We start from the raw sequence: 13,788 nt of genomic DNA, 5'->3' as shown, positions 1-13,788 counted from the left end.
AACATAAGTGTATGGTTTGCTGCAAGTGCCTAATTTGTCATTTAGATTTTGGCCTCTTGCTATCAAATTCGATTGAGGTTGTTCCAAAAAATAAATAAATAAAAATATTTCTAAATTAAAATGTTCTAGTATTTAAAATGAGGACATTTAAACAAAAAGGTCTAAAAATGATCATATGAGAATATAAAGTTAATACAATTAACAATCAGTTTAAAATGTATTGATTTTCAATGGAGTTGATGTATTTACTGGATTTGTCATGAAATGCAATTCAGTAATAAAAACCTACATTATATTATATAATATGCGTGTGTAGATAGATAGATAGATAGATAGATAGATAATACAATGTTTGTTTTAAATAGCATTGGCTTTATATTTATTATCCCAAATTTGTCAGCAGATAAATTAGAAAAACTAGATAAAATTAGATAAACACAAAATGTTGTCAGAAAAAAATAAAGATCCGTTAAAACTGCACACATTAAGTATACATACAAATAAGTGCTTTATTCCTGAACTCTAATAACCCAGCCAGGTGAAGAGTCCTCTCTTCTGTGATTTCTACAGCAATGAGTTAATCTCATTCTGGACCTGAGAAACGAGCATGTGGGACAGCACAATACCTGCAATCTGCCGAGCAGAAGCATAAGGGCCAGGTTAGAGGAGAGTTTAAAGACGTATTGATTATGTACAGATTGTGGATATTTTTTAATACTTATTTCCCTTGAAGTTGTAATGTATGGTGCAGTGTACAAAGCATGAGCATGACATACTCTATATGTATACAGTACTGTAAGTATGTAGATACCTGTCCATGACATGTATATATGCCAGTTCCAAAACCATGGGCATTAAGACAGAGTTGGTCCCGCTTTGCTGTTAATAATAATAATAATAATTATTATTATTATTATTATAATTTCCACTCTTCTGTGAATTCTTCCCACTAGATTTTGGAACATGGTGCTGGGGATTTGTGCCCATTCAAAGCCTGAGGTCAACTGAGGAGACCTGGTGCACCGTAGGCATTCCAGTGCATCCCAAAGGTGTTCAGTGAGGTTGAGATTAGGGAATTTGCCACATCAAATTTGGCAAACCATGTCTTTATGGACATCGCCTTGTGCACAGGGTCATTGTGATGAAACAGGTTTGGGCCCCTTAGTGAAGGGAAATCTTAAGACCTTTATCCTTACCATATTTGTGAAAGAAAGCTTGCAGTCAAAAGTCGATTCATTTCACCAAATAATAGTTAAGAGTTTAATGAAAATAAATTCCTTTTTACATTCGTTCAGGACTTAAGGTCCATTCATCCATCCATCTTCAACTGCTTACTCCTTTTCAGGGTCGTGGAGGAACCTGGAACCTATCCCAGGGAGCATCGGGCACAAGGCGGGGTACACCCTGGACAGGGTGCCAGTCCATCGCAGGGCACAGTCACACACACATACACACACATACACACACATACACACACATTCACACACCCATTCATACACTAAGGACACTTTAGACATGCCAATCAGCCTACCACGCATGTCTTTGGACTGGGGGAGGAAACCGGAGTACCCGGAGGAAACCCCCGCAGCACGGGGAGAACATGCAAACTCCGCACACACAGAGCCGTGGGAAACGAACCCCCGACCCTGGCGGTGTGAGGCGAACGTGCTAACCACTAAGCCACCGTGCGCCCTCAGGGCTTAAGGTGCTCCGCAAAAACACGTGGCTGCTGTGCCTAAGCCTTTCTCTGGTAAGGAAAACCCTGCATATGATGGATGATTGGGTGGCAGTTTTTCACGCTTTAACATCTAAATTCATCCACATTTCTAGATTTTTAGAGCTCAAAACACTGCCATCTTTTCAGTCGGTGGAGCATGCCTTTAACAAATTGTTGAAATAAACATCAGAGGCAAAGATGCGAAAAAATGTGGCTTATAACAATGCAGTTTGGGAGAGCTAACTATTTCAATTTATTCTCCCTATACATCTTAAATGAAACAGCAAATGTTTAGTGTGACACGAATAATCTGAAGCAATGCTTTATCGATTGAGGTCTCTCTGTTTTTTTAATAGGTGAATTGAGACATGCACAAATCAATATGCCCTCCTGTTTGTGTGTGTGTGTGTGTGTGTGTTGCGTTGCCACTGAATCAACTTAATGTGCTAAGTTGAGCCCTTTTCATCTTCACTTATGAAATCTGAGGTTTTTAGGTACATGCTCAAGACTATGTCTTTTGTACCTTCTGTTAGAAGAACATAATTGCAGAGGAACACCATTAATGCAATTAAATGACCTAATGTGATATTGATTTTGTAGAGGATAAATCAGTGGCATACAAAAATATTCCCATTTCCTAAGTGTTGTATTGCATTAGGATATTCCAACAAAGTGTACTACTTAGAAAACAACATTTATTACCACTTGAGTGTATATTATTATTATTATTATTATTATTATTATTATTATTATTGCTTCCTGGAATGATTGTGTTTAGTACCTGCGGTAGAGCCAGTCCCAAAGCCAGAGTCCCGACTAAAAGCAGATGAGATTCAATCCAAGTCACTGCTCTGTCCGCACATCCCTCTGTGTAAATGGACTCCGCAGCCTCCGAGTTCTTTTGAGTTTGAACCCCAAAACCACACATGGTATTGATCACAGTCTAAAAGAATGTGAAAAGAATAATATTGAGCGTTTGTCTAGTTACCCACCCCATTTTTTTTTCCTCCCAGTTCTATAAACGAACAGCAGGTGGCAGTAATGCCTCAACGTCAAACTCTGCAATTTGCTCCTTGACTTTTCAGTAATACATAATCCAAACCAGTGACATTAGGTTTTGACATACGCATTTTCTGGAAATAGCCCACCATGATTATAGGGAAGGTTGCATTATTATTGGTTAGATTTATCATTGTCTAAATGTTATTGGGGGCATGTTATATGTTATGACAGGTTCTTCACAGAGCAGAATAACGATATATCTGTCTGCACTGCAGATGGTAGATGGTTGCACCCAGCAAGCCTCTTCTGCATTTTCATAATTGCTGACTTGCATATGAGATGCATAGCAGAAACACTTAGCACTCACCTCTCTTGGTACAGGGGTGCAACAGGAGAAAGGAACTGCACATCTTTCCTTACTTGGGTTTCTCTGACTGCAGTTAAAGTAGACATTCCAGGACCAGTCAGTGTAGTTGTTCCAGCCACAGCATCTGAACTGGGAGGTTGGACAGGGGAAAAAGTTCTATGAATATTACTATTAGACCAGGTCTTGCAATTTTGTATCATCCATTCGATGTACTCTAAAAGGTCCATGGTTATATAATTTGGCTTATGTTTATGTTTAAGCCTAGTACTGAGTGGTGATTATGTGATGATTATGTAATTCGATGTGAGGCCATAAACATTACTGACATTCAGATTTTTTTTTTTTAAGCACACATAAGCAATAACCTGAGCTGGAACATCAACACTAATGAACTTAATGGAAAGTCTACTCAAGGAAATGTCTAAGCCATTATAGAAATTATATTTAGTTCATCAATAACAATCATTCCTGACATAAACTTCAACGCATTGTTAAGAAATCGTCCAAAATCTTCGAATGAAACAGAAAATTGCATCTGACCACAAACACAGACATATTTGTCTTAGTATCCTTGTGAGAACCTAACAATTATTAATGCAGCTAATTAATGTTGTGCCTGCACCTAAATGTAACCGTAACCTCACTAACCAAAAGGAAACTGTTTGGCTCTTTTTTTTTTTTTTTTTTTAATTTATTTATTTATTTAATTTTATTTTATTTTTTAAATAAAAGCTGTAATTTTTGAAAATTTTCTGAATGAGGTTCAGCCAAATGCCCCCCAGGTGAAAACTGTCAGATATTTCTGTCCTAGTGAGGGACATTTAGTCTCCACCAAAATATAAAAACAAAACCACACACACACACACACACACACACACACACACACAGTACTTCACATTTTTCAGCTGTTGCCTTCTGTCGACCAAAAGAAAAATCCAGTTTTAAAAACAGTTTCCTTCCCACTGCTATCCAAACACAGAATTTCATCCAATAACTCCAGTTATACCCTGCACTACCTTCTGCCGAGTCCATCTGCTCTCTGTGTGTGCAATTCTGACTGTGTGTACTGCACTGTAAAATCTGTTAGGTTCTATACTGTACTAAATTGTATTGTATGGTACAGTATTCCTTTAGTAATGTTGAGTGTTGGAACAGTACCCAAAGCAAATTCCACCAGCTTGCTGGATGGCTCTTAATAATTCTGAATCTGATATTTACAGACATGCCTCTTGCTGAACGTAATCCAAGAGATTCTGAAGGTCCAGGTCATCACGGTAATGCACAATGGCTTTCTTTACAAACTTCCCCATAGCATCCCGCGTCTGAAAGGACAAGGATACACACTGTACACGTTAGCAGATTTGCCCGCATCCATCTGAGTTAGTATGCAAATGTCACAGGGGAAACATGTGGGTCATTGCAGCATGCCGTATCAGCTAGCAGGTAGGCTAATATGGTATGACGGGTGTGCTAACGTGCATTGTAATGAACTCTTGCCTCACCCAGACTGCTCCACTTTTTCTTAAGATTGCTTCCTTTACACTAAAATGCCCTGTAAAATCCACTGATGGAATGTAAAAACGGTCCACATCGATGAGGTTCAGTGGTGCACAACCTGGGAGCGTTGTGGTTTAAGTGACAGAATGGAGAATAACTGTGGGATCAGCTTTTGCTATAGCGGATTGTGTGAATACGATCAGACAAATGAATATTAGATTGTCTGAGCTCAAACTTCTTGTTGTCCTATTATGGCAGTTTAGTAGTGACGGAATGGACTTGTGTTCACACTAAAACGTATATCAATTACGGAATATTGGTCAGATGTGTGATTTCAAAAAGTAATCACGCAGACAAACACAAAAACTTCCTCTCACCTGTTCAGAGTAGAAGAAAACCAGGATTGTTATTATCAGTTGGGTGAGGAAGACCAGCGTGAGACTGAAAGAAAACTGAAGAGGAGTAAAAGACATGAATCACACAGATCTCAAATACAATCACGGAGACTGATTCCTTATCCAATAATTTGAACAGATTCTCACTGTTTTTAGGAGTTGAATGTTTTCTCGCAGGGCTCCGATGCATCCACAGTAGGTGATGAAAAACATGACAACACCCACCACTATTAATATGATGGCTGGATCGACGAGGAATGTGTCTCGAACCGGGTCTGTGAAAAACAAATCCATCTGTGTATGAACATTAGTAGATTGCTTTGAAATGGCTTTGGGTTACATATTAAATATGTATGCAGTCATATGGAGAAATAAATGCATATGCAGTTTGTTGTCATACCTGTTGCTTTCTGAACTTTAGCATATACTCCTATAGCAACAATACATAAAGAAAACACCTGAAAGAAATGTGATAGTCAATATTATTATAAATATTCTTTTTTCTGCATTACCAATAGTAGTCATTTTAGTAGTTATTGTTGTTTTGTTTAGTGATGGTATTAAGTTGTACTAGTAGTAGATTTAGTAGTGGTGTGAGTAGAAGTAGTAATAGTGGGCTTTATAATAGAAGCAACAATGTAGTATATTATATTAGTTGTTCAAAGAGGAGTAGTATTACATTTAGTAGTAGTATTACATTTAGTAGTAGTAATGGTTATTGTAGTCAGGGGTTAAGTTGTTATTTTAGTAGTAGTACTACTAGTATTGCTAGTTGTTTAGCAATGGAAGTAATAATAACTGTTGTCATTTAAACAGTAGTAGTTTCAGTAGTAATAGTCGTAGCTTTAACAGGTATTGTAGCAGGCTAGATGTAGTATCAATAGTAGATTTTATAGTAATAGTAATTTTATATAGTAATAGGTAGTTTTAAAAGTATTGTTAGTGATATTAATAATAGTAATTGTTCAAGGAGGAGTTGCAGTCATACTTACATCAAGTGTACTAGTATTACCTTTAGTATCAGTAGTGGCAATAGTAATCAGAGGGTTAAGTAGTGATTGTAGTAGTACTAGTTTTAGTAGTAATAATCATAGTTTTAATGTTTAGTAGTAGCTTGAGTAGAAGTAATAGTAACGGTAGTAACCTCAAAGTGCTAAAGTGAGAAATTGACCTCCATTTAGAAATACTGAGCCACCAGCAGTGCTGTGATCAGGGCGGTTTGTCTAATAAATTGGTCAGTATGCACAATTTTAAAACCCCAACATATATACTCATACCAGTGCTAGTCACACTATCATATTAATAATAACCAGCTAGTGGTACTCCTGTGGTGGTCTGTTTTCACTCGTTGATTGGAGTGATGAGCAGCTGGGCTACAATCAGTAATTGTACAGTACAGCTACTGTATATGTAGCTTTATGAAAATGCCCAAAATGTGAATGTGGGTAAAAAGTAGGCGAATCTAATTGTGACAACTCTCATATATACAACGATCAGCCATAACTTTAAAACCACTGACAAGTGAAGTGAATAACATTGATTATCCCGTTACAATGGCACCGGTCAAGGGGTGGGATATATTAGGCAGCAAGTGAACAGTCGGTTCTTGAAGTTGATGTGTTGAAAGCAGGAAAAATGGGTGAGTGTATGGATCTGAGTGACTTTGACAAGAGCCAAATTGTGATGGCTAGACAACTGGGTCAGAGCAGCTCCAAAACAGCAGGTCTTGTGGTGTGTTTCTAGTATGCAGTGGTTAGTACCTATTAAAAGTGTTCCAAGGAAGTACAACTGGAGAACTGGCGATAGGGTCATGGATGCACAAGGGCAGTGAAAGCTAGCCCGTCTGGTCTGATCTCACAGAAGAGCTACTGTAGCACAAATTGCTGAAAAATTTAATGCTGGCTTTGATAGAAAGGTGCCAGAACACCCAGTGCATCGCAGCTTGCTGTGTATGAGGCTGCGTAGCTGCAGACCAATCAGAGTGCCCATACTGACCCCTGTCCACCACTGAAAGCACCTTTTTCACATCATGTGAATCACCGTGTGCATGTGAATCACTTACCTGGGGAAGAGATGGCACCAGGATGCACTATGGGAAGGAGGCAAGCCAACAGACGTAGTGTGATGCTCTGGGTAATGTTCTGCTGGGAAACCTTTGATCCTGGCATTCATGTAGATGTTACTTTAACACGCACCACCTACCTAAACATCATTGCAGACCAAGTACACCCCTTCATGGCAACAGTATTCCTTCATGGCAGTGGCCTCTTTCAGCAGGATAATGCACCCTGTCACACTGCAAATGTTACGCCACGGCCAGCAGAGGACACTGGCTCGGCTCCGGACGAGTCACGTGACATTGTTTAAGTTCGCTCGCTTCCCGATTGAGCATTTTGTGTTAAGTGACTTTAATTTGCCCCAGGTGTCCATGCTTTGAGTTAATGATATTCTTTATTTAAATGCCTGGGTGACTGAGCACTTCGCGCAGTATTATACCGTGTCTTTGGTTGATCCTTGTTAGAATTGTTTGGAGCAGTAGTTGCGGTTGTTTTCCATGCCTCGAATGTTCTCGTTTCCCAGTGAAGACCGCGTTTACTTTAATCCTGAGTTTTGTGTCTAATAAAGACTGTGACCTGCACCTGCATCCGCCTCCAGTCCCGTTTCATAACCGCATACTGAGCCCAAAATACGGAAGCAGCAGGTAGCCATGAGCGCCGCCGAAGAGGCCAGGATTTGGGCGCTTTAACGTTCGTCCCTGGAGATGAGCAAACAGCTAGAAGAGGAAATTGCTCAGTGCAAAGCCGAGCTGCGCGCCGCGTCGTCCCTCGCGCCATTTACCCCGTCCCCGCCGCCAAAGAGCGACGCCGTGCAACGCAGCCAGCAAAGTGACCTGAGCATCTGGGGCTTCCCACTGCAGGGGAGGTACACCATGCTGCGCAGTCCAGAGGTGAAGGCTGGCCCAGAAATTTTTTTTTGGGGGGGGGGGGGCAACGAGGACAGCAGAGCTCCAGCCTGAGGCCTATGGGGGGGGTCTCAGCTGTGGAGCTCCTACCTGAGGTCAACATGGTGACCTCAGAGCAACAGCTTGAGGCAGCTGAGGAGGCTGTCCCGCTGCCCTGCCCAGCCGAGGAGGCCGTCCTGCTGTCCAGCCCAGCCGAGGAGGCCGTCCCGCTGCCCTGCACAGCCGAGGAAGCTGTCCTGCTGTCCAGCCCAGCCGAGGAGGTCGTCATGCTGCCCTGCACAGCCGAGAAAGCCGTCCTGCTGTCCAGCCCAGCCGAGGAGGCCGTCCCGCTGCCCTGCACAGCTGAGGAGGCCGTCCTGCTGTCCAGCCTAGCCGAGGAGGCCGTCCCGCTGCCCTGCACAGCCGAGGAGGCCGTCCTGCTGTCCAGCCCTGCCGAGGAGGTCGTCACGCTGCCCTGCACAGCCGAGGAAGCTGCCCTGCCTAGCCGAGGAGGCCGCCCAGCCCTCCAGTCCCGCCGGGGGGCGGCGCCCAGTGTTCCAGAGCCGCCGGGGGGTGGCGCCCAGCGTTCCACTTCCGGCGCCGCCAGGGGCGGCGCTCCGACTTTCAACCCCGGTGGGGGTGTTGCTCTGCCCCTCTGCTGCCCGACGGAGGCTGCCTTGCTTTCCGTGGCAGCGAGAGACAGTTCGCACATGGGCCCGGGACCCGTGTTGGAGGGGGGTTCGTGGCGCTCCGGGAGTAGCACCCTTTGGAGGGGGGTTCTGTTACGCCACGGCCAGCAGAAGGCACTGGCTCGGCTCCGGATGAGTCATGTGACATTGTTTTTGTTCGCTCGCTTCCCGATTGAGCATTTTGTGTTAAGTGACTTTAATTTGCCCCAGGTGTCCATGCTTTGAGTTAATGATGTTCTTTATTTAAATGCCTGGGTGACTGAGCACTTCACTCAGTATTATACCGTGTCTTTGGTTGATCCTTGTTAGGATTGTTTGGATCAGTAGTTGCGTTTGTTTTCCATGCCTCGAATGTTCTCGTTTCCCGGTGAAGACCGCGTTTACTTTAATCCTGAGTTTTGTGTCTAATAAAGACTGTGACCTGCATCTGCCTCCAGTCCCGTTTCGTAACAGCAAAAAGTGTTCAGGAATGGTTTGAGGACCATGACAAACAGTTCTAGGTGTCTCAATCTGATTGAGCATCTGTGGGATGTGGTGGAAAAACAAGTCTGATCCATTGAGGCCCCACCTCGCAACTTACAGGACTTAAAGGATCTGCTGTTAACATATTGGTGCCAGATACTATAGCACATCTCACACCTAACATCAGAGGTCTTGTGGAGACCATATCTCAGTGGGTCAGAGCTGCTTTGTGGCACAAGGGGGACCGACACAGTAGTAGGCAGGTTTTTTGTGTGTGTGTGTGTGTGTGTGTGTGTGTGTGTGTGTGTGTGTGTGTGTGTGTGTGTGTGTTATATAAATAAATAAATAAATGGGTGCTTATAGGTTGAAATATATATGTAAAATGGGACACTATATAGGTTGAAGTTCTGAGGTTTAAACCCTAAGGGCTCATTTCCTAGACTAGTTTTTAAATAAATTATGTAACTGGTGACTCTCCAGTCTTCTGCAGTGTTGGATGTGACTTCATCTCTCCTGGGAAAACCAACCATTAATCTCTTCTTTAACATTACAGAAGCTGAATTTTAGAACACTTTCTTATATGGTTTTATAATAGCACTGCACAGAGTTTCAATTAGAGCTGAAAAAGACTTAACTTCTGTGAAGTATCTCAGTCAGACAGTTTGACCATCGGTGTGGGAAAAGAGTTCCTTTATCAACCCTCTTCCCACACCGATGATCAGACTGCCTGACTGAGATACTTCACAGGAGTGAAGTCTTTTTCAGCTCTAACTGAAACTCTGTTCAGTGCTGCTATGAAACCATATAAGGATTTCTCTGTCTGAGATACAGAGCATCATGTAGAATTCTTGATATATTTTCCAGAGTATCTAATCATACACAGTCATTGTTTACAGCAAGTGTATTTCTTTGGTCAAATAGAGAATGAGCTATTCATCATATATTAGGTGCTAATCTGAGACAAAACCTTATATTATACCTTGTATATTATTACCTGCAATCACAGGCCACAGGTTTTATAGTTATCTGAATGCAACAGAGGGAATAGATTCATTCAAACTCAGTATGTATAATTTATTCTAAACAATGAAATGATGACGATCTCAGACTGCTAGGGATAGAGACAGATGGTTCATGAGTGATGAGTAAACCACCAGCAGTGCTGGTTTGGTTTTAGAAGAGAGCTTGTTTTCCTTTGTGTCCTAAAGCACTGTTGTATAGCTGAATAAGCCGGTAAGCTGGTGTGATTGGGACAAAGGGCTGATGGATTATGTTTCAGCATTTTGTCCTGGGGCCTGGCTGCAGTAAATAAACAGATCGTGGGTGATTTGGTGGTGGCAGGCCAGGCTAGCTCAGTGGCTGTGACTCTACAGCGTGCCATGCTGTTATTCCTCCAGTCCAATAGTAAAGCACATGGACACTCAGTTGCTCATGAAATAAGGATCGATTACAGTGTTGGTCAGTCACGCTCAGTTAGCCCGCATGCTTAACCAACTGTCAATCAGCAACTGTGTGCTATTGAATTGTGGTGGATTTGGAATGACAGGTCCATGTGTATTAGCAAATAAGCAGCACTCTGGTACTAATGCATCCAAACATGAGTCAGAACAAGCATGAGAAGTTGCCAAAGCGAAAAATAATTTTGCGGTTTGGCCGTTTAGTGTTTCTTGTTTGTGTCTTCTCTTTGGTACACACAGCACCACAGTTTGCTAGATACTTTGTAATTTATGCTTTTTATATGCAGAAAAGCCACTGCCATTGTATGTAAATTCTAAGCACATACACACACACACACACACACACACACACACACCAACATTGTTGCTCAACAAATAAACTCTCTGACAGAACATTCTGTTATGTATATAAAGCTTATTTGTTTGCACAGTTTGCTGCACAAAAAAGACATCTGCAGCTTGTGTTTAGCAGGTGAGAGGCTTTACTTACCCAAAATAAGAAGCTGAAGAGGAACAGGAAATAACGGATACAGGGATTGATTAATGAAAAGGTTTCTGCCCTGCTGAGATTCAGGTCCCTGTCCATTGCAAGCGCAAATGTGAGAGGCAATTTCTACAACACAAGAACCACAAAAACAACCCACCCAACTGGAGAGGTTATTTTGTCTACCATGCAACAAGCCAGCTGAATGGTAGGCAAAGGATAGAACACTGTTACTCCATCGATGCATGCCAGAGAATTACTTTTCACAACATGCTTTTGGCCTGGACTGCTAGTGAATAATCCGGAAGCTTTGCTCCATTGTTATACTGTCACCAGGAAAGAGTAATGTGCACGGAATGAACAACTGATGCAGGCAGACAAATTTGGCAAGCTGAACGTTTGATGACTGCTTCTAATGTTAACACTCAAAGCAGAAAAACACTGTTCTTAGTTGAACGTTAAATTAAACTGCCACTGACTGACAGTGTATCCTTGAAATGTCATAATTTGTCATTGGCCCATACCATTATGTGCTGTAAAAACATCATAAAACCTCCATTCCTGCATGGAAATGATTCAGACACGTAACACACAGCATTGCCATTATATTTCTAGATTGAGCTCATTAATTTAGATTGAGTTTTGAGTGTCAAAAGAGATTTTCTCAACAACAAAAAAAAGAGAGACAGAATTATTATACTACATGGGCTAGCTTACCGTAACTGATGACAGTATGCAATTTGAAACAGAAAGCTTTCTTTTTATGCTCTTTACATTTTCAAGTATTTACTGGCCATACATATTTTGCCACAGTTCATTAAAAATAATATAATCGTTTTCTGATATTAATTTTGATGGTGCTTGGTTAAAACTCATTTCATCCACAGTGGCATCCCATAATGATGTGCTAATGTGTTTATTCTTGCAAACAGACAGAAATATGTGCATAATTAATTCTAACAATGTAATTCAATAACATGAAACTCATTAAAAATGGTCATTCAGATCTGTACACAGGTCTTTTGCGCATAAGGAAAAGCTTTTTTTTAAAAAAAAGAATAGCCAACATGAAACAAAGCAAACAAAGAGGAGACTTTGTTACATAAATGTCAGTAAGAAATGTTGCAGTCATTCCACGGTTCCCAATGTATATTAAACACACTCAGTTGTATTCTTAAGGGAAAACATTTTAAACCGTGTTATTGTTCACTGTTATAATAAGCAATAGTGTGGCGTTTAATTTGAAATGTGTAATGTCCCCTGTGAACATGGTCTATTAGTGTTGCTGCACTTCATTTGCAGCAGGTCTTTCCAGTGCAGTTTGGAATTGTCTATGTAATTGACAGAAATCAATCAACATACTTATAAATAGCAACACATTTTATTTTCATCCTGTGATTTAAGGTTTTAGAGTGGTGAAACTATCTTGTGCCGTGCATACCGGTGAGAATTTATTTTCATAAGTTTACCCCATTTGCTCCCAGTTTCCACCCATTAGCTAGACCTGTCATATGACAGCTAACGAGCAGGGAGGGGTAAAGCTTCCTCTGTGACATGAGAAGCCAGCCACTGCATCTTTCCGAATTAGTTTGTCAGAGGGCAGCTGAACACTCGGAAATAGAAACTCAGAAACCGCTGTCCATGCTTTTCTATTGCACCACTTTGGAGCTTGCGCCAAGTCCTTTTAACAGAGTCATTAAGTGACGCATATTATAGCCATCTTTCCATGGAACTTTCTTGCCAAGTTCTCCCTGGGTCATCGCTGGTTCCAAATGACACATCATTAGTATTCAATTTGACACCTTTTTTCACCACCAGCGGCTTGAGAATCACCTGCATAATGTATGCCAACAATGTTATGAGAAACTAGATGGGTAATTGATGAGGATAAATGGCACAGAAAATGGATGGATGGACAAAATCCACCATCTTTCTAAACGAAAATAAGTTGACTTCTTGGGTCAGAACAATAACCTACTTGGGGTCTGATATCTGTGAGGCCCTGAGACCTTGAAAGGTTGCTGGCTGGCAGCAGAACTAAATTTGTACATCTGTGGCATCAGGACCTGATGAACTGATGTTTTTGGCTGTAATACATCCTGTCTCCAGCCTTGGCCTTTAGTGACATGCTCCATGGTTCTCTTTGGTGGTGGGGGCAATATATTTAGTCCCCATCCCATGATGCCTGTGGCATCTTATTAGAAGCCTATGGGCAAAACTCTCCCTGCCTAAAGCTGTGTGAAACAGGCAATGATGTTATGGGCATTGGACCATGGAATCAGATTACAGTGAGCTAAATGGATGGTCCTTTTGACTTTTGGCCAAGTTTTTATGCTTCCTGTTTGGAGATTGGAGGCAAATTACATGGAGTTGATTTGCATTACATGGAATTGATCTGTCTGGCAGAGCAGCTCACCCATACCTGGTGAACGACATGTAATAAGATTAGCAAATGTAATGATGGAAAACCGAATTGAAGCTAAGCTTCAAGTAGGCAGCATGGGGTTTGGTAACATTTTACAAAAATATGGCACTTGTAAGATGAGGCTGAAGTAATGAGATGAGGCTGTCGTCAGCTTTGGAAAACAGGGAACCTGTAGCTCTAGTTACAAGCTGCCATGTGGATTGCTCCATATGGTGTACAGGTGGTCTGATGTGTATGAGGCAAAAAGAAGGAAGGGAAAGATGGCTGAATGACAAATTGGAAATACCACATCATGCATCACTTAGTGGCTTTGTTGAAAGGTTCTGGCATGCATAATCACACTTGGTTAGGA

General features: G+C 41.6%; 1 protein-coding gene across 1 annotated transcript; it reads right to left on the bottom strand.

The window, feature by feature from the left end:
• Positions 1–90: 90 nt before the first annotated feature.
• On the bottom strand, positions 91–11,935 carry tspan33b (tetraspanin 33b). The gene is made up of 8 exons (XM_053622835.1): positions 11,018–11,935; positions 5,379–5,436; positions 5,126–5,253; positions 4,961–5,035; positions 4,313–4,408; positions 3,087–3,215; positions 2,499–2,660; positions 91–633 (listed from the first exon to the last, which is right to left on the bottom strand). The coding sequence occupies exons 1-8, from the start codon at positions 11,111–11,113 to the stop codon at positions 565–567; spliced, it is 813 nt and encodes a 270-aa protein (XP_053478810.1). The 5' UTR covers positions 11,114–11,935; the 3' UTR covers positions 91–564.
• Between the last annotated feature and the right edge of the window lie 1,853 nt (positions 11,936–13,788).

This window comes from Ictalurus furcatus, chromosome 4, assembly GCF_023375685.1.
Source record: "Ictalurus furcatus strain D&B chromosome 4, Billie_1.0, whole genome shotgun sequence".
NCBI lineage: Eukaryota > Metazoa > Chordata > Actinopteri > Siluriformes > Ictaluridae > Ictalurus > Ictalurus furcatus.
This window is presented reverse-complemented; position numbering and strand designations above follow the sequence as displayed.

Excerpts from the sequence above, each read along its gene's own strand:
- tspan33b (XM_053622835.1), bottom strand. The coding sequence starts at position 11,113 with ATGGACAGGGACCTGAATCTCAGCAGGGCAGAAACCTTTTCATTAATC. Across the intron at positions 5,036-5,125 it reads ACATTCAACTCCTAAAAACA|TTTTCTTTCAGTCTCACGCT; the intron begins GTGAGAATCTGT and ends ACTCCTCTTCAG. Across the intron at positions 4,409-4,960 it reads TTTTCTTCTACTCTGAACAG|ACGCGGGATGCTATGGGGAA; the intron begins GTGAGAGGAAGT and ends TTGTCCTTTCAG.